Source organism: Pelophylax lessonae (assembly GCF_965119305.1).
Source record: "Pelophylax lessonae genome assembly, chromosome: 9".
In the NCBI taxonomy this organism is placed as follows: Eukaryota; Metazoa; Chordata; class Amphibia; order Anura; family Ranidae; genus Pelophylax; species Pelophylax lessonae.
This window is the reverse complement of record NC_138776.1, coordinates 240450722-240476451: the sequence shown is the minus strand read 5'-3', so window position 1 is coordinate 240476451 and position 25730 is coordinate 240450722. Positions and strand designations below refer to the sequence as shown.

Here is a 25730-nt window from a genome sequence, read left to right as displayed (position 1 = left end):
TTTACCTATTAACCTTTCGTCACTATCAGTATATCTTTTCTGATTCTTAACAGTCTTTGAACCAGAGAAATGGGTCTATTGTGATCCAACTAAGCAACCAGCAGGGTGGTCTTAAAATGGCCACAGACAGATTGTGGCTGGATTGTGCATGCTTCCAAAATAATAGGTGCATAAACATCATATTGCTCAATGAGCTTCCTTTCTGGGGTTAGTTGGGGGACATCTATTCATACAAAATTTGTGCTCATAGACACAGAATTTAACTCTTGGCAACCTGACCAGTACAAGGATCTAATGCATCTTTAAAGATGCCACATGTGACCAAATTATAGCAGGTGATGTAAGCAATCTGGGCCCGGTTTGGAGATGACTGAGCCAATAAGGGGTTAACTAGACCACAGCTCGACAAATCCCAGGCAAGAGGTCACAATAGCGACCAGAAATTGCGTCCTAGCGCCTGGGCTTTTGTCAGCCCATTTAAAAAAGAGAACAAATCCCATCTACAAAAGATAGGCTAAGGCCCCTTTCACACGAGCGATCCGATCAGATCCGCCTGTCAGTTTTTTTAGGCGGATCTGATCTGATCCCCCATGCATCCCTATGGGGGCAGCGGATGTCAGCGGAGACATGTCCGCTGACACCCGTTGCCATCCGCATCCAATCCAGTCCGTGAAATCCGGACAGATGGAAACCCTATTTTCCAGGCAGTCCGCTCTCATCCGATTCCCCCATAGATATGCATGGGGCTCTGACATATCCCTCTCCGCACACAGAGCGGAGAGGGAGATGACACCTTCCTGCTCAGCGGGGATCTGTGTTTACGATCCCCTGCTGAGCAGCACGGATCCGCCTACGGAGGCGGACTGTGTGAAAGAGCCCTAACACTCCTGTATAGTAGTGAAGTCCGCACAGGTCTACGACTCTTCATCTACACTGTAAGGGGAGGAGTAATTTTTTTTGGAAGACCAACGGCATAGAACACCGCGGCTGCCGTCTGGGAAGAGGTTTGCCGCACTGGAGACAAAGATGTATCGTGTATCCTCTAGTGGGTCGGGCTGATGACAGGTACACAGACATCTGTATGAGTGGACTTATCCGTCAGGAGGATCAGGGGATAGATGGTGGAGGTGTCTGCCCAGAGACAGGGCTGGTCCTCACTCTGCAGGCTCTACCTCCGTCGTCATGCAGTCAGACTGAGCCCCAGGACGACCTGCCATGGTGAGTAGGTGATGGGTGGAGGGAGAGGCCATACAAAGTCTGTCCCAGGCTACTAACTTCCAGCCAACGAATCTACAAGACTGCAATTCTGCTGCATCGCCAACCCAGTTTTCGGTTTGTTTTCTGCTTCCACTCCATAGACTGCACAGGCTCTCCTTCACTCCTGTGTTCAGCAGCCCCATACACTCTGTACAATCTGTGGGCAATCCACTATAGAGCTACCCAAGTTATTAAATATGAGGACCTAAACAATGCTTTCCAATTAGGCAGGCCCTTATCGCACATAGTTGATGGAAAATCTAAGGAGATTGTACAATCCAATTGTAAAGTGTATGGTGAGCTTTAAATTGGGAATTCACGGTCCATGTTGGACAGGCACGCTCCTTTCTCAAGCTTAAAAAAAGGAGCGCGCCTGTCCAACATAGGGATCTCGCATGCTCGGAAATGCTTCTTGGTGACGCCAGACGCTGCAGTCCAGTGAATGCCTCAGAGGCAGAGAGGACAGCCAGCTTCCTCAGTGTTCATTAAAAATAACTGCCTCCTAACTTTTTTTTAGCTGGCGTCTAGATTCAAATCAAATTTGTCAAGTCCTGAACTAGACCGTAATATAGAGCACTTTCATGTGTCAGTGCTGGTCATAACACAAAAGGATTTTATATTATGGTGGAAAACCTCAAAAGCAACCAGATGCAAATAGCTCTCCTCATCCATGGAGGATTGCAACATCTTTAATTTAGACAATTTGGAAGTTCCAGTGATAAATGGCAGTGATCTTTCTTCAAAAGATTTAAGCTTCAGTAAGATTTATAGTAAGACCTGCAACCCACTTCTCTTCTGTTAAAGAGTCCCTGGCATGCAGAGTCAAAAAACACTGTATAAAACAAAAATTGACCACAAGGTTACCTGGCTTTTCTGATGGGGGTGTCAGCAGGTCTCTGATTTGTCCATCTTTGATTCCTACTGCCCAACGCAAATCCAGTGTTCGTAGGAGAGGACAGCTAGAACTGCTAAGGGCAGACACGGCAGACCACGAACAGCCTGCCAGGATGAGGTCTTTCAATGCTACAACAGATCACAGAAGCAATATTAGGTTGGTTTGTTTTAAAAGAGTTACCTTCAAGTTAAATCATAAGCCTAGAGCAATAAAGCCATAACTGATTTTCCACAAACAGGATGTAATATACTCAAAGCTCAACTCTTTTTAGCCTTGTAGGTGAAGTCCAGATGGATTCCTCAGGTATTTTTGTTGTCTTCCATTAGTTAGTGGTAGATAACCTACTTCTCTGAACCGCAGATCCTTATTATTACATAAATATTTTAATAAGGCCAAAAAACAGAGGTAAACATGTTTTTTGCCCATGGTTTCATTGGGGAGATTTCCCTTCATTTTATGGATACACAGAGCGGAGCTCAGGAGCGAGCAAGTGGCTTGCTATGGGGGCACTCTGAGAAGAGTAGGAGCCAGGAGTGCCGGCGGAGGACCTGACAAGAGGAGGATCAGGGCTGCTGTGTGCAAAACCATTACACAGAGCATGTAATTATAACATTTTTTTTTTTTTTTTTTAAATGTACCTTTAATATCACTTTAAACCCACATCATTAAAAACATGCTGCATTACTTGCTGTTCATACTCAATTCACTATGAGATACGTTTTCTGTATTCTGCAAAAATCCTGGTTGATCCTGCTGTTCACCGTCTCTCCAACTGTCTTAAATGGCCAACCAAGGATAACGCAGCTTCTGTGTAGGCCAGTATTTTATACGGTGCTGTGTGGCTCAGATCATAATTAGGTCTCAGGCATAAAAGTGATGATTTTACAGGAGTTCAGAATTTTTTTATGCCTTTAAACTTAGTTTAAGGTTAGCCCATGCACATTAGGAGTTAAACTGGTTGTGAAGTCACATATTTCTATTTGCATCCGCTCTGTTTTATATAGCTTTAAAGTACTGTGTATCATTTTTTTTCTATCAATTCTAATCCCAAATACCTTCTTTCCTCCGCTCTCCTTCCCTGAGCAGTGGGAGGGGCTGAGATTACCCACTGATGTCAGCCGGCCAGCAGAGGGAGGTCACAAGACCGCAGAAACAAACAAGAGGATACAAATATCGGGGATATGTAACGCAGTGAAATAGAGGCGAGGGAAGGGGTGGGCAGCAGATCTGCTCTGACACAGACTGGAGCTGACAGGCAGGGAGGGATGGGAGACGCTCAGAACCCAGTGGGATGATGGAGGCACATAAACTGGCTACGGTATTATGGATCAGCAGCCATGACTACTGTAGTCAGTTCACACAAGGGGACATAGGAACAGGCAGGATCAACCAGGTATTTTAGAACAAAGAAAGGGACAAATTACACTGCGATAGCACTGTGTGGTTATTCATGCTTTAAAAGGAACATGAGCATTTTTATTTTTTGGGTTAAAAATGCTTAACGATCCATATCTGTTCAGGAGGGCCAATGGAGACCTTCCTTCACACTCTCTTCCCTTTTGTCTCTGCCCCCTCTACTCCTTTTTTCCCTCCCCTCCCTCATGTCCCTTTGCTAATAAGATATAATGTCTGAAGGTACCAGGGTTTATAACTCTTGTGCACAATTGCCATTCCAGTGTTCTAATTACTACGGCTTGCTTTTAAGGATATGTGATTGGATGGGTTATTCCTGCCTTGATATTTGCTTTACATAACTCCTCTCATCCCTTTTATACCCACAGGTCTATATTGGAGGATATTTTTCTTCCCTCAGCTACCCCCGACTGCTGATAGTGTAAGCTGCACTTGTCATGTAAACTGTAATTTCTCAAAAAAGTTGTAAAATTGTTGTAAAAGTTTGTAAAATAAAAAAAGGACATTTGAAGAGCAGTTTAGAGGCATTACAAAAATTGCACCAAAAGCTGCATTTGAGGAGGAGCTTATGAGCATAATTGACTTGCGTTAATGCACATAAAATGTATTCCAGTGGTTAGAATAAATATTCTGGCCAGTAGTCCGCTTGCGCTCAAACACTTTGAAAGGCCATATGTCTGTAAACGTGTGTAATTACGCACCAATGCAAGTCATTATTGCTCACAATTTTTCCAGCCATCTCCTAACAGAAAGATCCAGCATAGATAGTTTTTAAAAGTGTAACATGTAAACTGCTTAACAGATGAAATACACATACAAGAAAGATTTTTCCTGACAAAGAATTTGTACTTTCGTATATTTGTAAGATTTACACATCATACAGTACAGCTGCTAACAATTACATAGTTACATAGTTAGTGAGGTTGAAAAAAAGACATCAGTCCATTCAGTTGAACCTATGATGTGTGTGTGTGTTTGCTGCTAACCGTACATTGTATACCCCTGTATGTTGTGGTCTTTAAGGTGTCCATCCAATAGTTTTTTGAAACTCGATGTTCCCCGTGGATACGACTGCTTGTGGAAGAGAATTCCACATCCTTACTGGTCTGACAGTGAAGAGCCCCTTACGTATTTTAAGGGTAAACCGTTTTTCCTCTAGTTTTAGTGAGTGGCCACGTGTCTTATTGTATTCCCTTTCTCTGAAAAGTTTGTTCCTTATGTTAGGATCCTCACCAGTACAGTATTTGTACATTGATATCATATCCCCCCTCAAGCATCTCTTCTCCAGAGAGAATAAGTTTAGTGCTTGTAGTCTTTCCTCACAGCTGAGATCCTCCATTCCCCTAATTTTTATTTTTTTCTCTGTACTCTCTCCAGTACCAGCACATCCTTTCTGAGGACCGGTGCCCAGAACTAGACGGAATACTCCAGATGTGGCCAGACCAGAGTCTTGTAGAGTGGGAGAATAATCTCTTTAATTCTTGAGTGAATCGCCCTTTTTATATACATGCCAGTATTCTATTAGCTTTGCTTGCAGCAGCTTGGCATTGCATGCCACCGCCAAGCCGGTTGTCAACTAGGATCCCGAGGTCCCTTTTCATCCTAGATTCACCCAGAGTCCCCCCCCCCCACCACTTTCTCTGTAATAGATTATAGAAATACAGTGGTGTAATCCCTTTACACCCTCAGCATGGTAAGGAATAAGCAGCAGCATACTGATTAGGCCATACCCTCCACTCTTTCCTCCTACCAGCAGAGAACTTGTCAGCATTATTTGTATGCAACAAATCTGATTGGCTCCCAGTTAGGGCCCTTTTACACGGGCTTTCAGCTTGGCGGACTCAATCCTCTGATTCCCCGCTGCGCAGGCAGATGACAGGTCTGTCTCCACTCTGTGTGCATGCAGAGACAGACCTGTCAGATCCCCGCTCTCCTCTATGGGAGATCGGATGATAACAGACCGCCTGTCCATTTTCATCCGATCCTCCAGACGGATGGAAAATAGGGATTCCATCCGTCTGGATTTCACAGACCCGATAGCAGCGGGTGTCAGAGGAGATATCACTGCTGACATCTGCCGCTCCATAGGGGTGCATGGAGCATCCAATCAGGTCTGCCTGAAAAACTGACAGGAGGACCTGATTGGAAAGCCCATGTCAAAGGGGCCTTGTGCTTCTCTTCTCCCAGTTTGAGTGCTGTTATGCAAGAGATTAGGCTGGTACCATTAAACATGTACCATTTTTGCTTTTATTAAAAAAAGCCCCACTGTCCCTTGTAATCTGTACTCACCAGGTAATCGGTTGACCAACCAAGTGAGCTGCTTTTTGGATACATTTGTCCAGCTCAGGTCGAGCTGTACTGGTTGTCTTTTAATGATGCCACTTAGGGCCTGAGGCACCAGAGACTTGCAGCGGCTGACATCAATCCTGGACCAGAGGCGTTTGTCACATCCCCTATAAGACAAAAACAGATGTTCAGCACAAAGTCCTTCCTAAGGGGGTATATAAGCAAGAAACTTCATAATCTGAATAGCTGACACCTTCCCGACATCTAGCCTGTAAATGGCTTACAGAAAATGTAGGATAGAGAATGCCTCTCAACTCTTCAGTCAACTCTCTCCTCACACTGGACCTCACAGCTGGGGCAGCACAGACATGGTATTCAGCCCCTGAGGTATTGCTCGCTCTGTGCCAAACAAAAAGGGCAACCACTCCAATCTATTCATTACTAGCCTTTGCTTGTAAGATGCAAATGGACTGCTCTGTGTCTGCAGCTTATTGTTAAAGGGAATGTGCACCGAAAGAAATATAAATGCAACCAACCATCGATGACCTCCTTCTGAGAATGCCAGTTGCCTGGATTACTCTTACGCTGTCCAAACACTAGTAATATGTCTGAAATTTTTATTTTTAAGAGCATTTGAATTTTTAACCGTGGGGTCAAATCCGTGTTCATTGATGTAATGGGAAAATTAGAAGCAGGATGGAAAATGTTTTCTGAATAATTTAACAGCAAATGTGTTTTTTCTTCAGGAAAGTCCATTCACTCCAAAATCAAAATGTTAAAAGCAAACTTTTTTTAAGTACTTTCAAATGACGTTTGTGATGTCATTGAGCAACGGTTCACACTATAGCAATGTCAGACATCGCATGTAATTCGGAGCGCACTGCTCTGAAAATCACATGCGATGTCTGAGATGCCAATTCAGCCATACACATTGTATGGCTGAATTAGCATCCGATTCGGACAGAACACGCACAGGACCCTTTTTTGGGTCCGCAGCAGAATCTGAAGTACTGTGTGTCGGTTTTTTTGTCTATAAATTCTAATCCCAAATACCTTCTTTCCTCCGCTCTCCTTCCCCGTTCTCAGGAGAGCAGTGGGAGGGGCTGAGATTACACACTGTAATCTGTAGATTCAGGTCCGAACTATCAGCTCGCACAGCAATATGGGAACTGATCTGGGGTTGTCGTTAACTTGTATTGACATCACCAGCAATTTGCATATGGCAGTGTGAACTGCCTGCGATTTGAAAAGGATGCGGAAACCCGCAGTACATTCACAGGGTTCCCGCATTGCATATATGTGAACCGAGCCTGAATGTACTGATGAGAATTTTCATATATATATCAATATATATTTCAATATCTGTTCAAAAAAATTCAGTGTACAGCCGTGGGCAAAAGTTTTGAGAAACACAAAAATTTTTACAAACTCTGCTGCGTCAGTGTTTTATGATTTGGTCGGATGTTACTATGGTATACTGAAGTATAATTACAAGCATTCCAAAGTGTCAAAGGCTTTTATTGACAATTACATAAAAGTATAACTAAAGGCAAAACTTTTTTTTTGGAGTGGAGAGGGATTAGAACACCTGTCAGTTTTTATTGCTGTCTGTGCCCCCATTAAGGATATTCACCCCCTCTATTTGTCCTGTTTATCATTATCATTGAAAGTAAAAGAAAATCCTAAATTTGGAGTTGCCCCCACAAAAGGGGAAATCTTCCAAAAGGGACACTAGTTCTGGCGAGTTAGGGGTCCCCAAGGATTTCCCTTATTTTGCAGAGATTTCCTCTCACTTCCTGTTTGGCTATGGGACAGGAAGTGAAGAAAAAAACTCTGCAAGGGGACACAGATGGCAAAAAAATAAAATAAAAAATGTGACCAGGGTTATAACCCTCCCTTACGCAATACAAAATGAAAAAATAAAGTTTTGCCTATAGTTCTACTTTAAGTTTATGCAAGAAGTCAATATTTGCAGTGTTGACCCTTTTTTTCCCCCCAAGACCTTTATTCATCCCGCCTCTTGATAATTGACCACACGTTCTCAATGGGATAAGGGCTGGGGAGTTTCCTGGCCATGGACCCAAAATCTCAATGTTTTGTTACCCAATCCACTTAGTTATCACTTTTGCCTTATGGCAAGGTGCTCCATCATGCTGGAAAAGGTATTATTCATCACCAAACTGTTCTTGGATGGTTGGGAGAAGTTGCTCTCGGAGGATGTTTTTGTACCATTCTTTATTCATGGCTGTGTTCTTAGGCAAAATTGTGAGTGAGCCCACTCCCTTGGCTGAGAAGCATGAATGGTCTCTGGATGATTTACTGTTGGCCTGACACAGGACTGATGGTAGCGCTCAACTTTTCTTCTCCAGGCAAGGTTTTTTCTGGGTGCCCAAAACAATTGGAAAGGGGGTTCATCATTACCCCAGTCCTCAGCAGTCCAATCCCTGTACCTTTTGTAGAATATCAGTCTCTGATGTTTTTCCTGGAGAGAAGTGGCTTCTTTGCTGGCCTTGACTTCAGGCCATCCTCCAAAAAAGTATTCTCCTCACCATGCGTGCAAATACCCTCGCACCTGCCTGTTGCCATTCCTGAGCAAGCTCTGCACTGGTATTGCCCCGATCCCGCAGCTGAATCAACTGTAGGAGACGGTTGGCTGAAAAGCAACCCCACACATGAATGGTCTCTGGATGATTTACTGTTGGCATGACACAGGACTGATGGTAGCGCTCACCTTTTCTTCTCCAGGCAAGGTTTTTTCCAGGTGCCTCAAACAATTGGAAAAGGGGGTTCATCAGAGATAATGCCTTTACCCCAGTCCTCAGCAGTCCAATCCCTGTACCTTTTGTAGAATATCAGTCTCTGATGTTTTTCCTGGAGAGAAGTGGCTTCTTGGCTGGCCTTCTTGACACCAGGCCATCCTCCAAAAGTGTTCTCCTCACCATGCATGTAAATACCCTCACACCTGCCTGCTGCCATTCCTAAACAAGCTCTGCACTGGTGGTGCCCCGATCCCGCAGCTGAATCAACTGTAAGAGACGGTACTGCGGCTTGCTGGACTTTCTTTGGCCTCCTGAAGCCTTCTTCACAAATGCAGTGGAAATTATTTTATGGGATTTAGTTCATTTTCATGGCAACGAGGGACTTTGCAATTAACTGCAATTGATCTGCTCACTCTTCCTAACATTCTGGAGTATATGCAAACTGCCATCATAAAAACGGAGGCAGCAGACTTTGTGAAAATGAATATTTGCATGATTCTCAAAATTTTTGGCCACGGCTGTATGGCCAGCCTTACCTCAACCTATTCTGCTTTGGGAAATGCACTGTGATCAACTGGCATTGAGTGGCTGGCAGAACACAAAACAAATACAAAGGAGTTGAATATATAAAAAGTAATGTGACCAGCTCTACCTCAGTACCACATTAAGCTGAAAAAAACTCCATGATGTACCATAGGCTAAATACTGCGGCTTACATTTTAGGCATGAGCGGAAAAATACAGGCTGCAATATTGAGCACTGACCCGGTATAAACATGTAGATTAGAATGTCATGGTAAAGCAAGAAGATCTGGACTCCATACTTATTGCAGTGACTCAAAATTAGAGATGTCATTGGTTCAGCAAGTCAACATGGCAACTAGAATTGCCATAGGGGAAGGTCAGCCCATTTTTTTCTAACTGACTGCCTGCTGGATCCCTGCTTCCATTAATGCTACACTATAGGCACTTTTCCACTGCATGGAACCGAACGGTTCGGCTCGCTTTTGTGCTTTTCCACTGCTGGTACCGCATGGTATGGTGTAGGAACGGTTCGGTACGGTACGGCGGCGCTTTTCCACTGCATGGAACCGAACGGTACGGCTCTCAAAAACAGTACCACCTCGATTGTGATTCCAAGAGGTACCATACCCGGTACCATATCCCACAATCCTTTGCATGCAGTCACTACTAGCCACTGATTGGTCAGAGAATCCCACCCACCCCGTTGTTATCCCACCCACTTAACTTTAGTACTACTTTAGTGGAAAAGCAAACCATACCGTACCGAACCCTTCCAACACCGTACCATGCGGTACCAGCAGTGGAAAAGCAAACCGGGCCAAGCAGGGCCGAGTAGAGCCGAGCTGGTACTTGCAGTGGAAAAGTGCCTTATTGGTTAATTGTTATTAAGATCTCTATTTTAAGTTAAGAACTACTAAAAAGCATACAAGAATACAAGCACTGACCACTTATACCAGGCTTTGCAGACCCTCATACACACACAGAGCTCCTTCTTGGTGAGGTACTGGAAGACAGAAAGCCATACATCCTTCTGAATGGACAGCTGGTCTTTCTTCTGTCCGAACATAAGGCCGTTTTCCCCTTCTTCATCCTCCTCATCATCCTCCTCCTCCTCGTCCTCTTCATCCTCATCATCATCATCATAATAATCGTCTGGCGGTTGAGGAGGCAGTGGGCGGATGGGATGTCGGGAATTTGGTGTAATGGCTTGCAGCTTGGGGACAATTGAAGAACTACTCAGCTCTTTTGGGGGCCGCTGTAGTGTGACTGTGAGGTAGGAGCCCCGATGCCAGACCCGGTCAGCCTCGGACTGCTCTCGCCCACTCGGGTGGTTCTCTTTCTCTCTGGCCAGCTGCCGCCGCATGACTCTGTCTTCTCTGCCGACATGCGTGACTTGTGGCGTGCTTGGTGGCGGCGTTGGTGGACCTGATGATGGAGAAGGTGGAAGGAGAAGAAGTGGTGGTGATGGAGGACTCTGTACCAGTGGAGGCCTCAGAACTTTGGCTGATAAATGGGGATCCAAGTCACAGTTATCCACAGCCTTACGTTTCTAAAAAAACAAAACAAGAGAAAGGGTGAATTATGTTTTTGGAAGATTAGCATTTCATGAACCGTAAACTTTACGAAACAACTGAAAGAGGACCTTTCATTTACCAGTAGACAACAGGGAAGTAAACACTGTCCTTACCTACATTAGGAGGAGAGATGCACCTGCAAAGAGATATCTTTTTTGTCCATGTTAAAGAGTGTCAAAATTCCTACACTTCAACAACTGTAGCTACTAAGCGTTTTCATCACTTCAATACCAGACTTAAAGGGTAACTCCACTTTCATGAGAACAAACAAAAATAATATAGAATATACAATTGCTACACATCATCTTGTAATATTTTATTAAAAATTACCTTTCCCTGCTCACCCTGGAACATTTCTGCATATCCTCTGGTCATGCCCTGTAGTGCAAACCTTTTGGCTACAGGTCATCACGTTTCTCCATGACCACATGGGTTCCCCACTCCAGTTGGACCTTTCACAATGTGTTCTAGGCCTTTTTCCAGATGATATAGCTGATAAGTTCCTTACCACTTTTTTACATGAAACACTCTTCCATGCCCATAAGCTTATAGCGAAACAGTGGATGCGAACACAGCCCCCTTACTCTCCGCCTCTGGATGGCCGAGGTTAACTCCACTCTTCCATACAAACGCTTGATTTATCTACACAGGGGTTGCCCCAAAAAATGTGACCGAGTTTGGGGCTGTTGGGTGGAGGACTCCCTCATGTGCACTGGCCAGCTGTAGCTACACCATTCCATGGCTTGATCCACTCTGCAGGTGTGTTACTATGTCCCCCTCTGTGGGACCGAAAGTTGGATCTTGGTTTAGGTACTCTATTGCTCCTCTAGGACGAGTCCCTTGGATTAGTTGTTCCATGCCTTTACTGTTACTTTCTCATTTATATTTTGCTGCATCGAGATGAGGCTCCTTCCTGTACCTGTTATGTTATTCTGTTTTGTACTTCATTATTTTTGTGTTATGATACTTGATTGCTTCTGATTATGTTTGTCTTTTCAATAAACTGCATTTTGAAAGTCAAAAAAAAAAAAATTACCTTTCCCTTTGAATCTGCAAAACAGCAATATGGCAATCTGAAAACTTGCTGTACACTGTTAGTGTACAGAACCCCCCCAGTAAATGTCATTTTCTGCTTGTGCGATTGGCTCACTGACATTTCCAGAAGTTTACACTAAGATACAAGTCAAATCTTAGGCATCCTGTCGTAGAAATTGAGAGATAGAGGATTAACTACTTCTAAAAGGGATGCAGGCAATTATTTTCATCAGAACGCAAAGTGCACCAGCTGAATATAATGAACCAGATCCTCCAATTCAGAATTTGTATCCAAAAGGAAAACAAAAAGCTTTTCTCTGAAGCAGTACAAGGGAGGACTCTGCAAAGTTTATTAAAAGGAGAACTATGACCAAAGCTTTTTTGGCTATACTTCTATGGATTACAGGAGTGCAGTTGTTCTGCACTCCTGTGACCCGTTTTCAGCTGTCAACGGGGTAAAGCTCAATGTTGGCTAATATTACTCAGCCTGTCTAGGCTCAGGAAATATCACGGCCACGTGGTCGGGATCCACCGAGAAGCCTGGATTGGCAACTGGCTCAGCCTCTCGGCAATCTGCCGAGAGCCTGAGCCAGCCCCTCCTGCCCACTCCACAGCCCTGTGCTCCAGTGAGAGCTGGAGGGGGGAGCAGAGAGGCAAACACTGGCAGTCACGGCTTTCTGCTCAGAGCGGAAGGGGAGAACTGCGCAGTCCTTAGTGCAGAGACGGCGGAGGATCGATGGTGCATCCACCTAGGCAAGTAGAATTGTTTGTTTTTTTATAATCCTGAACTTCTCTTTTGCAATATACATTGACCATCCAGAGGGATTGTTTTTTTTGCTCAACAAAAGTGGAGTTACTCTTTAAACCTCAAAAGTGTTTCTTTAAATAAAAGGAAATAAAAAAAGAAATCCTAAAGGTCGTGCCCATCTCCCTTACCCTCCATCAATGCTGCACATTAAAGCCTAACTGAACTTTCAGTTTTAATCACTAAATACATTCAAGGTGCAGCAAACTTAAAAGGTGTGCAAAGTCGAACACCCTGCTTTCATTAGAAATTAGCTACTGCTTGAACAGAAAAGCCTCCCCCTGCCAGCACATTGTAGAGAAGCCTTGCTCCCTTGTCTGGTGCCAGTGGTCTCTCTGCACAGGCCCAATGTGCCTCCAACCAAGTCAACTTCAGCACTCCTTAAAGTGATAGTAAAGCCCCCATTGTTTATTTGTGCTTGCATACTAGCTCATTATGCTATTGTCCTGCAGAGGACCATTTTCTTTGCTTTTTTGTTTTTAATCAGGGCTCATAAGCTTTGCTGATTGGAGAGCTTTAGCTATGACTGGGCAGGAGGTGTGTGGGACCTCTGCAGAGTGCCTCCACACAAAGGGCAAGGGTCATTTACAGCAGTGGTCCTCAACTCCGGTCCTCAGGGCCCACTAATGGGCCAGATTTTAGGTATTACCTTAGGGAGATGCAGACTAGAGTACCGCAATCACTGAGAAGCAAATTATATCACCTGGGATGTATTTCAGTTATCTTGCAAACCTGGCCTGTTAGTGGGCCCTGAGGACCAGGGTTGAGGACCACTGCTTTACAGCATACATGCAAGGAAAAGGATTTTCTACTTAGGATGTGGCTGCTTTATTAAGAAAACAAACTGTAAGACTTAGTGCACAATTTGCACCTGTAATGTTCTTAGGCAATTTAAATTGAAAGTTCAACTAGGCTTTAAGCTAACATTTTTCCTTCTGACCCCTGATTTCACAGCTTCCATGTTTAATAGCAGAGAGGACATTCGACTGAAGCCTTCTGTGGCATTGCAACATTTTTCTGAAGAGGAACTCCCCTTGCCTCCAATCTCCAGTCAGCAGTAGGGAACCTCGTTCCCTCGTACCACTGAGTGATCTGCTTGTGGAAATTACAGCAAGAAAGCAGTTCAATCAAGTCAAGAAAAAAGTCATTAGTAAGTGTATCGTAGGTAAAACAAGCATGCAGTTTAGTAAGTAATCTAGTGAGATAATAAGTAAAGGGTTAGGGATATCACTGGGCCCCCGAGATATTAGGAAGGCCCACCGGAGTCCACTTATAACTGAAATGTTAGTTTTAGTGGTTTAACACTTTAGGATCTTAGAGTAATTCTTGTTCAACTGCTTGCACTGCACAATTTGTGCCTCTTGGTATCAGTTAAAGTAGATGTAAACCAGATCACCAAAATCTCAATAAAGCTTAAAAACACATGCAAACTTAAAAAGTAGTTGAGGTTGAATCAAGACAGCAGTCCATCCAGTTCAACCTGTGTAGGTGTGTGTGTCAGTGGCTTGCTCATTTCCCTTAACCCTGAATGTTGTGATCTGTGAGATGCACATCCAAGAGTCTTTTAAAAGTAGCCATACTCCCCGCGGCTACCACCAATTGTGGAAGAGAGTTCCACATTCTCACTGCCCTTACAGTGAAGAACCCCTTATGCAGCTTAAGGTTAAACCGCCTCTCCTCTAATCTCATTGTGTGGCCATGTGTCTTCTTGCACTCCTTGGGACTAAATAGTTTTCTACCTATGCTGGGATCACCATTGAGGTATTTGTAAATTGCTATCATGTCCCCTCTCAGGTGTCTCCTCTCCAAGGAGAATAAATTAAGCGCTTGTAATTGCTCCTCATAATTAAGGTCCTCCAATGCCCCAATTAGTTTAGTGAAGTAATTTACAATTATTTTTACAGTTGCTAGGAAATCTAAATGTTTTTTTCCTCAACGCTTCTCTGTATTTAGGTAAAAAATTCCCCATTACCGGTCCTAAAGCCTCAAACCCCCACCCGAAAACATTTACTTGGCCCCTGTCACCACTCCAGCGTGGTCTCCAGATTGAGCACCAACTCCTCCCTTTTTTTGCTTTCAAAGGAGAAATTAAGGGGAGCCATAAGCTCCCACTGCTATCATTTCAAATCCTGAGATGAGGGAGCAGGGGAGTGGCTTACCAGCGCTTTGTGTATTAATGGACACACACAGTCCAGCTCAGAGGTGTGCATGCACAGGTGCCTCCTTAGCACCCGGCTTGCTGCTTGAGGCACCTAGAGGAGGAAGAAGCTGACAGCGCTGGAGGGGGGCTGCCCAAAGAGGTAAGCAACATTTATGTGCAATGTTCACAGAGCGGAAAAAAAATAAACTTTTAGTATTACTTTAAATTGGCATCTGTAATTTAAATAACCCCTGCTGATTCTACCATGAAGGTCCTGATCAATGCACTGTCCTGGTTTACCACTTGCGCTTCTGTTTCATTAACCCTGTCACATGGGCTTCTGATGAGGACTGGAAACCTTTGCTTTGACATACTGTATTTTCCACTGTATAAGACAACCCCCCTACTTTTCAAGTTAAAACATAGGGTTTTGGGCTATACTCGCCATATAAGACTACCCCCATTCCGAAGCAAAGCAAGGCAACACCATATACACAGAGCATAAAAATCCCAAAGGTAATTAAGTGTAATCTATGAAAGCGCTGGCTGTCTATGCCCTATTCATCTGCAAGGTACCGTAAATGTATTCTCTTATAAATCTCCAAGGTATTGTAAGTATTACCGGTAGATGTATCATCTCTCAAGGCGCTGGCTGTGGGGGAATCCTGTACCGGTATACCATATGTACCATAGCTTTGGCTACATACAGTATACCGCGCTGAGCCAATCACAGTGAGCGATGTATTCTATTATTGAATGCACAGCCTGCTCGGATTGGCGGGATTATGTTACACTCTCTGACTCCGCCAATCCGAGCAGGCTTTGCATTCACTAATCGAAGACATCGCTCACCGTTAAATTGGCTCAGAGTGGTATACCACGTAGCCGAAGCTAAGGTACAGTATACCGGTACATGATTCCCATAAAGCCAGCGCCTTGAGAAGATTATACATCTACCGGTAATACTTTTACTTACAATACCTTGGAGATTTATAAGAGAATACATTTACGGTACCTGCTGATGAATAGAGCCCAGACAGCCAGGGCTTACATAGATTACACTTACTAAATTACCTTTGGGATTTTTATACTCCGCGTATAAGACGCCCCCCAATTTTTGGGGGATTTTTTGAGGATCAAAAGTTGTCTTATATGCCGGAAAATATGGTACATTACACAAGTATGGTCCACTGCTTTCAGAAATCCCACCCCGATTAAAAGCCATGCAGCAACTGCTAGAGTGCATGTAGACAGGGAAGTGGCTGCAGGGGATCAACAGCACTAAGACACAAAAATGATGAAAAAAAGTGGAATAAAGTTTTCTTAAAAAGAAAAAAAAAAAAAAGAAATTGCTTACGATACAGGTGTTATCAAACTCAATGACATTCAGAAAGGGTTTACATCTACTTTAAGATCTGCGTTACATGAATATTTGTACTTTAACAGCACAGAGCAATTCACCTTTCGAAGGCAAAAACCTTATTTACTAAAAATGTAAAAATGGTTGTCATTTTCTTATTAGTACATTTACATAAGCTAACAAGAAAAGGTGTAAGGCTATGCAGTATCATTTCATATTGGTGCTTTCTTGTGTACTCTAATATCTCCAATTAAAATAACATAATAGAAAAACAGATATTATACACTATATGACAAAATTTGAAAGAGGATAGGAGACTGCTGAAAGTGAAAGTTCAGACACAAAAGGGGAAGTTTGGGGGGGAAGCACACATTACTGCTATTAATAAGGAACGCCACCCAAAATTTACATCCGATACAGGCAGATTCTCAATAAAATTGGCTTCCTAGTAATGTGGCTCTGGAAGCCCTGGAGGGAGTTTAAATTGGATGAAGTGGGAAAGGGTTAGAACTGGTCTTTACATGTTTTATATTCCTAAGATGACTTCCCTCACTGTTTTAGTTACACTGGGATAGGTTGTGGAGCTGTGAAATCCATGTGTTAGCTGTCACAGACAGGCAGAATCTACCAGTGGAGACACCTTTGTTAATCAACAACTGGATTTCTTCTCCTATGTTATCTCCGGGATAGAAAGGGCAAATTTCCATAAAGCTGCCCATATGTTACAATCAGTATGATTACAAATAACTTTAGATGTACAAACTATGTAATGCCAGGGCCTGTTCGATCTAAAAGGAGATCGCACTATCTGTACACAATTTAATTATAATTTGTATGGCCAGCTTTTTACAATGACTATGTCATTACTGTGATCAGTCCCAATATGGAATGTATATTCAATGAAATATAAAAAAAAAAAAAAAAAAAAAATCGGCGCTAGAATTGCAGATACAATATATACGAATAAATAATGTGTTAAAATCCAATTGAATCAGATGTGCTAATAAGTGCAAAACACTCACTAATAAATACATTCATAACACATTGAGTATGTATACATAATATGTATAGAACCAATTAAGAGAAACAACTTCCTATTATGTGCACAATCTTCAATGAAAAAACACAAAAAGTGCACTCAATGAGCAAAAAAAAGTAGTCCAAAAAGTTCCAAAAGAAAAAAACTACAAATATGTGGAGATAAAAATAAATTTGAATCAGTGTCTATAACGTCCAACAAAATACGTGAAGATCATTAAAGTGAAGAGAGAGAGAGAGAGAGAGAGAGAGAGAGAGAGAGAGAGAGTGTTTTCCATGTGAAAGGAAGATTCCAAAAAAACAGCAAATAAACCACCTAAGGGTTGGGTTTGGTGGTTGGCCGCTCACCTCACTGAGGATTATTAATCACATTCAAATCAATCCAAAGCAGGAAAAAGACCCTCCACATTGATGATGATTTGGCTTAAGGTAGGGATGATAACCACCATAGAATAAGTTCCTATGCAATAACGAATCCTACACAGCGGCTCATAAAAAATAAAACGTAGGGCTCCATAGTGCAGAATATCAGGCTAAAGTCACGTCATTTGTGACGCAACGCGTCGGGAGGAGTCGGGTGACGTCACTTCCGTTTTTTTTCCGGTCTGCATTTCTGAAGCTATACACAATCTGGAAACCCCGCCGGTCTTCCACATACACAGACTACTTTGATTTTAAATGCAAGTTGCTTGGTTTTAATAAAATTCTTATCCTGTTAGGATTGTGTTTATTAGTGAGTGTTTTGCACATATTAGCACACCACCTGATTCAATTGGATTTTAACACATTATTTGTATATACTGTATTTGTGATTGAGCGACGATTTTTTATATTTCATAGATTTTTACTGTATGTTGTCACACTACAAGAAATTGGCTGCTATTACTTTGTTTTTATACAGGCATTTACATTTATTTAGGTTAGTGGATTGGTTCATCGGTCTGCAATGTATATACTTACCTCTCCTGCTGCCAAAAGTGTCTATTCCTGAGAAATGGTCCCTTGAAACTTGCTGGGAAACTGACACTTCCAGGAGTTTTAACCCCTCTGGGTCCCATGGCAGCTCTCACTGGTTCCTCCCTCTGACCTCCATGGTAATGCAGGTGAGAGTATGGTCATGGATGGCAGAGTGAGAAACCAGTAAGCGTAGAGAGAACCCAGGATATCATCAATCCCGGAAGTTTTATTTTCCCAACTGACTTTGAGGAACGATTCCTTACAAACCGATCGGTGATGGGAGGTGCAGGGAGCAGGAGAGGTAAATATACACATTCTTCTTTTAGGGGTATGCTTTGCTAAGAGCCCATTGTTCACATACAGGCGACCCGACTTCCCGGGGCGACCTGTGAAGTCACGGTGCAACGCTCGCACCGCAACCTTGGAGCGGCATGCACGGACTTCATATCATTGAAGTCAATGCAGGTCGCCCCAAAGTAGCTCAGGACCCTTTTTCTAAGTCGGAGCGACTTGTGTCGCTCCTATTAGAACGGGTCCTGTGCTAATCTATGGCAGGTGACCCGTGGCGACTTGTCAGGCGACCAGGTCGCCTGACAAGTCGCCCCAGTGTGAACCGGCTCTTAAACATTTTACTATAGCAACATGGTTGTTTATTGGTGCATAGAAAAAAAAAAAAAAAACATTACCAAGGTTTTAATCCTTCCTCACTTTATCTAAAAAAGTATTGAGTGGGGTTCCAATTTAATACCTCAAAATGTGCACACCCGAAAACACACTATAGTTTCCCCTAGGGGTCACTATATAGTACAGTAGATTGTAGGTATAGATTGTAAGTACATTAAAAAAGGTTTCAGAAGAGGAGGTAAGGAAGACTGACAGCAAATGCAGAAAAGAATGTCCAGCAGCTATTTCATGGCAGATGTAAAATTCTACACTTCTCTCACTAACTCCCCACCTTACGACTCATATTGTGCAGCAAGACTCGGTCCTGATCCGTGCCAACCTAAAAAAACACACAGTCAGTTGTACAATTCCGTATTTTACAGAGTGATCATTTGGGGACAATAAAAGAGCTTTTCCTCTATACCAATTCCCGGTTATCGCTCACCCTAAGCAACTGTTTTTCGGCTTCTCAAAGGAAAATTTATGTTGCGGTCCACCCAGTGGAATAGACATGTCATGTAGGAGCAAAGTTGAAAGTTGTGCTCACCCATTGTTGTGGGGTGAAATTAACCATGCAGCTGTAAAGGTGACATTTAGGCAGGAAGTGAACATACCTGGGAGTGACTTCTATATCTTAAAAATACCCAGGCAATGGCAAGCACAGGATGTCACATGGGGAAAAACCCATCCAAGGCTGAATCCAAAGCCACAGATTTAATATATATATATTTTTTTTTAATGGTTCCCTGGGGTAGAATTCACCTTGAACTAAATATTCTTTCTTAGATCCCTCCCTGGTATATAACTGACTTTGAACTAAGAGATCTCCCCTAAAATCTGCATACTACAAAACACCAGCTACCAGCAGAAAATAGGAGTAGTTTGATGCAGCTCAAATAAATGAGGTTGTTTTAGGTGTGCGCCTCAGTTGCCAACAGACATATGTTCTGCTGTACTGTGGGGCACCAGAAGAAGAAAGCCACAGCCTAAAGCCCATTTTTTAAAACCTGTAAAATTTGCTATGACTCATCTCCATAAGAGATTTTACTTGACTGGGATTTCTTTTTTAGATTGTAAGCTTTCTTGTCTTAAATTCTATTTTAACAGTAGGGTCTCTTTTTTCTTTGGTAAAGGGCTGTGCAAACTGTTGGCGCTAAAAAAAAAAATCATGATTATTAATATTAATCTACATTGGGCTGACACGAGCTGTAATTCCAAAAGACCGGCGTCTATAACAGACAAGTTCTGGGGTTTTCCTTCTGCCCCCTTATTCTGCTTTGTCATTACCTTGTGAATAGCAAAAGAAGGGGACAGATGCACAGCAACAGAACTGGTGTGTGCCAGTCCCTGCTCTGATGCAGTGCGAGCTGAACTGGTGTCTGCCAGGCACTGCTCTGATCCAGTGCGAGCTGAACTGGTGTCTGCCAGGCACTGCTCTGGTCCAGTGCGAGCTGAACTGGTGTCTGCCAGGCACTGCTCTGGTCCAGTGCGAGCTGAACTGGTGTCTGCCAGGCACTGCTCTGATCCAGTGCGAGCTGAACTGGTGTCTGCCAGGCACTGCTCTGATCCAGTGCGAGCTGAACTGGTGTCTGCCAGGCACTGCTCTGATCCAGTGCGAGCTGAACTGGTGTCTGCCAGGCACTGCTCTGGTCCAGTGCGAGCTGAACTGGTGTCTGCCAGGCACTGCTCTGGTCCAGTGCGAGCTGAACTGGTGTCTGCCAGGCACTGCTCTGATCCAGTGCGAGTTGAACTGGTGTCTGCCAGGCACTGCTCTGATCCAGTGCGAGCTGAACTGGTGTCTACCAGGCACTGCTCTGATCCAGTGCGAGCTGAACTGGTGTCTGCCAGGCACTGCTCTGATCCAGTGCGAGCTGAACTGGTGTCTGCCAGGCACTGCTCTGATCCAGTGCGAGCTGAACTGGTGTCTGCCAGGCACTGCTCTGATCCAGTGCGAGCTGAACTGGTGTCTGCCAGGCACTGCTCTGATCCAGTGCGAGCTGAACTGGTGTCTGCCAGGCACTGCTCTGATCCAGTGCGAGCTGAACTGGTGTCTGCCAGGCACTGCTCTGATCCAGTGCGAGCTGAACTGGTGTCTGCCAGGCACTGCTCTGATCCAGTGCGAGCTGAACTGGTGTCTGCCAGGCACTGCTCTGATCCAGTGCGAGCTGAACTGGTGTCTGCCAGGCACTGCTCTGATCCAATGGGACCTGGAAATACATCTCCCAGTGTACTTTTCAGCAGTAGCTCAATAAAGCTGAGAAAAAGCTAAATCAACTGGAAAAATCAATTCTGGAATAAAGTGAATCACAACAAATATACAAGGTTTTAAAAAAGATTTGTACACAACATAAAAGCCTTTTATTGCAGTCAATTGAGGAAAACAGGAAGTCTTTCACCTTCATCTAGAAAATAATTTTACAGTGAATACAAAAATACAAATTTTGACTTGCCTGTAAATTCCAAATCTTGGAGGACATACAGGACAAAGGCTGAATAATGATACCCAGCCTATACTAGAACAGCTGTTGAGGACATGCCCCCTGGGTCCTGAATCTTGCCTCTCTGTGAAGGGGGCAGGGGAGGACACTACTAGGGGGAGGAGGGGGGGTTATGTGAAGGGAGGCAGAGGAGGACACTACTGCAGGGGAGTTATGTGAAGGGAGGTAGAGGAGGACACTACTGTGGGGAGTTATGTGAAGGGAGGTAGATGAGGACACTACTGCGGGTAGTGACGCGAAGGGAGGTAGATGAGGACACTACTGCGGGTAGTGACGCGAAGGGAGGCAGATGAGGACACTACTGCGGGTAGTGACGCGAAGGGAGGCAGAGGAGGACACTACTGCGGGTAGTGACGCGAAGGGAGGCAGAGGAGGACACTACTGCGGGTAGTGACGCGAAGGGAGGCAGAGGAGGACACTACTGCGGGTAGTGACGCGAAGGGAGGCAGAGGACGACACTACTGCGGGTAGTGACGCGAAGGGAGGCAGAGGACGACACTACTGCAGGTAGTGACGCGAAGGGAGGCAGAGGACGACACTACTGCGGGTAGTGATGCGAAGGGAGGCAGAGGACGACACTACTGCGGGTAGTGACGCGAAGGGAGGCAGAGGACGACACTACTGCGGGTAGTGACACGAAGGGAGGCAGAGGACGACACTACTGCGGGTAGTGACGCGAAGGGAGGCAGAGGACGACACTACTGCGGGTAGTGACGCGAAGGGAGGCAGAGGACGACACTACTGCGGGTAGTGACGCGAAGGGAGGCAGAGGACGACACTACTGCGGGTAGTGACGCGAAGGGAGGCAGAGGACGACACTACTGCGGGTAGTGACGCGAAGGGAGGCAGAGGACGACACTACTGCGGGTAGTGACGCGAAGGGAGGCAGAGGACGACACTACTGCGGGTAGTGACGTGAAGGGAGGAAGAGGAAGACACTATGGGGAGTTATGTAAAGGGAGGCAGGAGGAGGACACTACTGTGGGTAGTGAAGTGAAGAAAGGCAAGATGACGAAAATACTGTCTGGTGTGATGTGAACATGGCAGTGATTGGGGGGGGGGGTCGACTGATATGCAGGGGGGACTGAGAGCGAGGGCTGTGATGTGAAGGATCAGTGGGAGTCGTCGCACAAACATGCAATTCCAGAAGAAAATTTTACTGATTAGACCTCTGAAGAACGATTCAAAACCCCTGCCCTACAGCATCATTAGTGGTTATCGTACTGGCTGTCAGTCCGTCCGCACCCAGGGTAACTCGTGATACTGATTCAGGGCAAACTGGATCCTGTGTTTAAGGTAACCAAGTTAAAAAAAAGCTGGTTAGATAGCCCGTGACCTGAATACTCTGAAAGTAGAAGACTGGCCAAAGGGAAGATGATAAACTGGAACTATTGCCTCCTATTACAAAGTGTAGAAAACCCTGATAAGGATGTCTACAGATGCCAAATATTCCCTTTGTCTCGGAGGCGATCATTGGCCGTGCAGATTCCATGTGAGATTTTAGAATTTAAAAAGGTATTTGTTCAGGGATTTTAGGTGTAGGTTAGGACAAATACTCTGTTGGGCTTTGGTACCATGAAAAGGTTTGATTAGTAACCGATCCTAGATGTACTGAGCAACCACTCCTTGGGTCAAGAAAAGGTTTAGAGCATTCTGCAAATCTAACTGCCCTTTGACAAATTTTGGATTATTTTAAAGAAGAAAACAGTGTGGGGGGAGTAGAGTGTTGAAATCTACTTTGTACCACCAACCAACAGGTCTGGAACATAAGACCCAGAGATAGGCAAACTAACAGATGTCCCTCTACTCAAAGGAGCGGGGGCCCTCAAGCCATTTCATTGTGAAAAGGGCTTTGAGGAAGACTCAGTTGGCTTTGTGGGCCAGGTGTTACACTGAAGGAAGGGCTGAACCTAAGATTGGAAATGAAAGACTGGGTAGTGTGTTGAAGTGTTCTGCTTTTTGAGAAGTTAGAAGCTTCTGAAAAGGGAGATTTGGAAACTTATCTACTTTTCCTCCTGTGACATGTTATAAATTTGCCAAGTGCCTCACCAAACAGACTTCCTCCTCGAAGGGCAGATATGGGAGGTGTTTTTTGCAAGCGGCTTCAGCTGATCAGGCTTTAAACCACAAGATTCTGTGCATGTGAAAGGAGATCAGAGCCATTCTAGAGACTTATGTAAAACTGTTAAAGACCATCGACCCAAATGAGCAAGTCAGAGGGCAATTACTGTAGTTGCTCAGTTACAACATAGTCCTGGAAGACAGGAACGTGATGGTTGTTCATTGTTCTGGTCCAGTAAGCTGCTGTGATAGTAAAGAAAGCCTTTAAAAGAGTCCCAAACTTTCTATGAGCAGAATCTTTAAAAGAAGGAACATCCTCAATTAGTATAGTAAGAGGTTTAAAGCAGAGCTCCAGGCTCCTTCAGAAAAAAATAAAAGTCAGCAGTTACAAATCATGTAGCTGCTAAATTATTAGGACACTTACCTGTCCACGAATCCAGCGGTGTCTTCACCCAAACTGATTTTTTCAATTGGCTCTGGGGTGCTGCCGCCTCCATCCCGAGTAAGGGAAACCGGCAGTGAAGCCTTGAGGCTTCACAGCTGGTTCTCTACTGCGCATGCGTGAAGCCGAGGGCAGGAGGAAGGGGGCTGAACTTCCGGATGAGTTCGCTGTGGCAAAGTCAGCCAAAAGTGGGAGTGGGTACCTGTCAAACCAGGTACCCACTCCCCCCTCCTCCCTGAAAGGTGCCAAATGTGGCAGCAGAGGGGGGGAGGAGGCAAAAAAGTGGAGCTTCCCTTTTTGGATGGAGCTCAGCTTAAAGGCTGCAATAGCAGTATCTATCACTAGAAAAGACAGTTTCAACTGGGTCGAGTTCAGCATGGGGATTTGGAAGGTTAAGTGTCCATTCACACTAGTACAACTTGTCAGGCGACTTGGTCAGCCTGAGAAGTCACGCACCGTCGTATCCCATAGTGTAGTACAGGAACGGTTCTAATAGGAGCGACACAAGTCGCTCTGACTTAGAAAAAGGGTCCTGTACTACATTGGGGCGACCTGGAGCGACTTGCATAGACATTAATTTTTTGAAGTCCATGCAAGTCGTGCCGAGGTCGCGGTGCACGCGACTTCACAGGTCGCCCACGAAAGTCGTGCCGCTTCAGTGTGAACCGGCACTAAAGCAACAGTGAACATATCAACATTTGCAAGTATATTGTGTGAAGCCCTCACATCAGGCGCATAGGAGCTTGGGGGGGCAACACATTTTTCCACAGCTTCCTGTAGCACCCCCCCCCCCCCCCCAGCTCCTCTTCGATGCCATCTATGTCTGGGTCTTCTAAGGCAGGCTATACATATTTTTTTTTTCCATTTAACCAGTGGGTTAAATGAGAAAAAAAAAAAAACAATTCCCCCATCCACACATTTGATGTTCATGGGGGAATTTCTCCTGCTGAGCTATTGTATTCTGCCAGTGAGGAGCCTTCCCCGCTGGCAGAATACAAAGATGGATGTTACCAGCTATAGCTGGCAGCACTGATTGTTCAGGAAAACCAGACAGGCTAGTTGTACATAAGTTGATCGCAAAAAGCTATGGTTGAACAAACCGCTTCTCAGGATATTTCTAATCTTTGCCACAAAAAAGTTGAAATAGCACATGCAAAAGGTAAAGTCTTCGTGACCCTTAGGAGTTTTAAATGACCAAGACTGGACACAGCATTGTTAGAAGAAGCTGGCCAAACTCCTAATTGTAGAGTAAAGCACTCTGCATCAATAAGAGGCAAACGAGTCTCCCCTAAATTTGGAGTGATAGAAAAAGACGGCTTTGCCTAAGGGGTATGCTCATCATCAGTTAAGAACTGAAGCGACTCAGAATCAGAGTCTCTGTGGTTCAGCAGCTGCTGCTAAGGCTGTTTGCACATTGGATCTAGAATCTGCAGAAGAATTGGAGCACACTTGTAGCAAACTTGCATCACTGTGGTAAAAAAAAAAAAAAGCACAAAGCCACAACCAATGGAGCCAAACTGGATGGGATAGACATCAGAAGACGTACACTGTAAGCATCCCTAGAACCATTAGCAGTAATGAGGGACTGTCCCCTTCATATCTCAAGCCAAGCATGTAGTAAATGACAGACTCTGGCTAAGAGGCAAGGTCTCATTTACTAGTAGCAGGTGAGGGTCAGATGGCCGGAGGGGATTAATGTTAATGTAGGTGAACAGCAGGAACAGATTGAATGAAGTCCCATGTGGCTCTTTTAAAGCAGAAGCAGTAGTGGGAAGATGGTTCCTTGATCCTGTAAAGTGGGAAAGAGCATGCAGCAAGCAAGACACACTGTCCAATGGCGGTTATCACAGCTCAGTACTACAGAATTAAGCCTCTTACACACGCGTCGATAATTGGCCGTGAATTTTCGGCCAACGTCCGATCGGCCGATTTTCGGCTTGTTAGTATGATGCTTCCGACAACCGACTCCGACTTTTCGGCCGAAGAAAATCTGGTGTGCAGGCAATACAATTTTGTTGGCCGT

General features: G+C 44.4%; 1 protein-coding gene across 2 annotated transcripts in view; it reads right to left on the bottom strand.

Moving 5' to 3' along the window:
• Positions 1–25730, bottom strand: part of KDM2A (lysine demethylase 2A) — a 227548-nt gene that overhangs the window by 15669 nt on the left and 186149 nt on the right. The window contains exons 17-20 of one of the 2 annotated variants that reach the window (XM_082266749.1): positions 18999–19046; positions 10079–10683; positions 5855–6018; positions 2122–2280 (exon numbers count right to left, since the gene is read on the bottom strand). In XM_082266749.1, the coding sequence (XP_082122875.1) occupies positions 2122–2280; positions 5855–6018; positions 10079–10683; positions 18999–19046 (976 nt within the window). The remainder of the gene's footprint in view (positions 1–2121; positions 2281–5854; positions 6019–10078; positions 10684–18998; positions 19047–25730) is intronic. The other variant, XM_082266750.1, reaches the window with a different exon arrangement.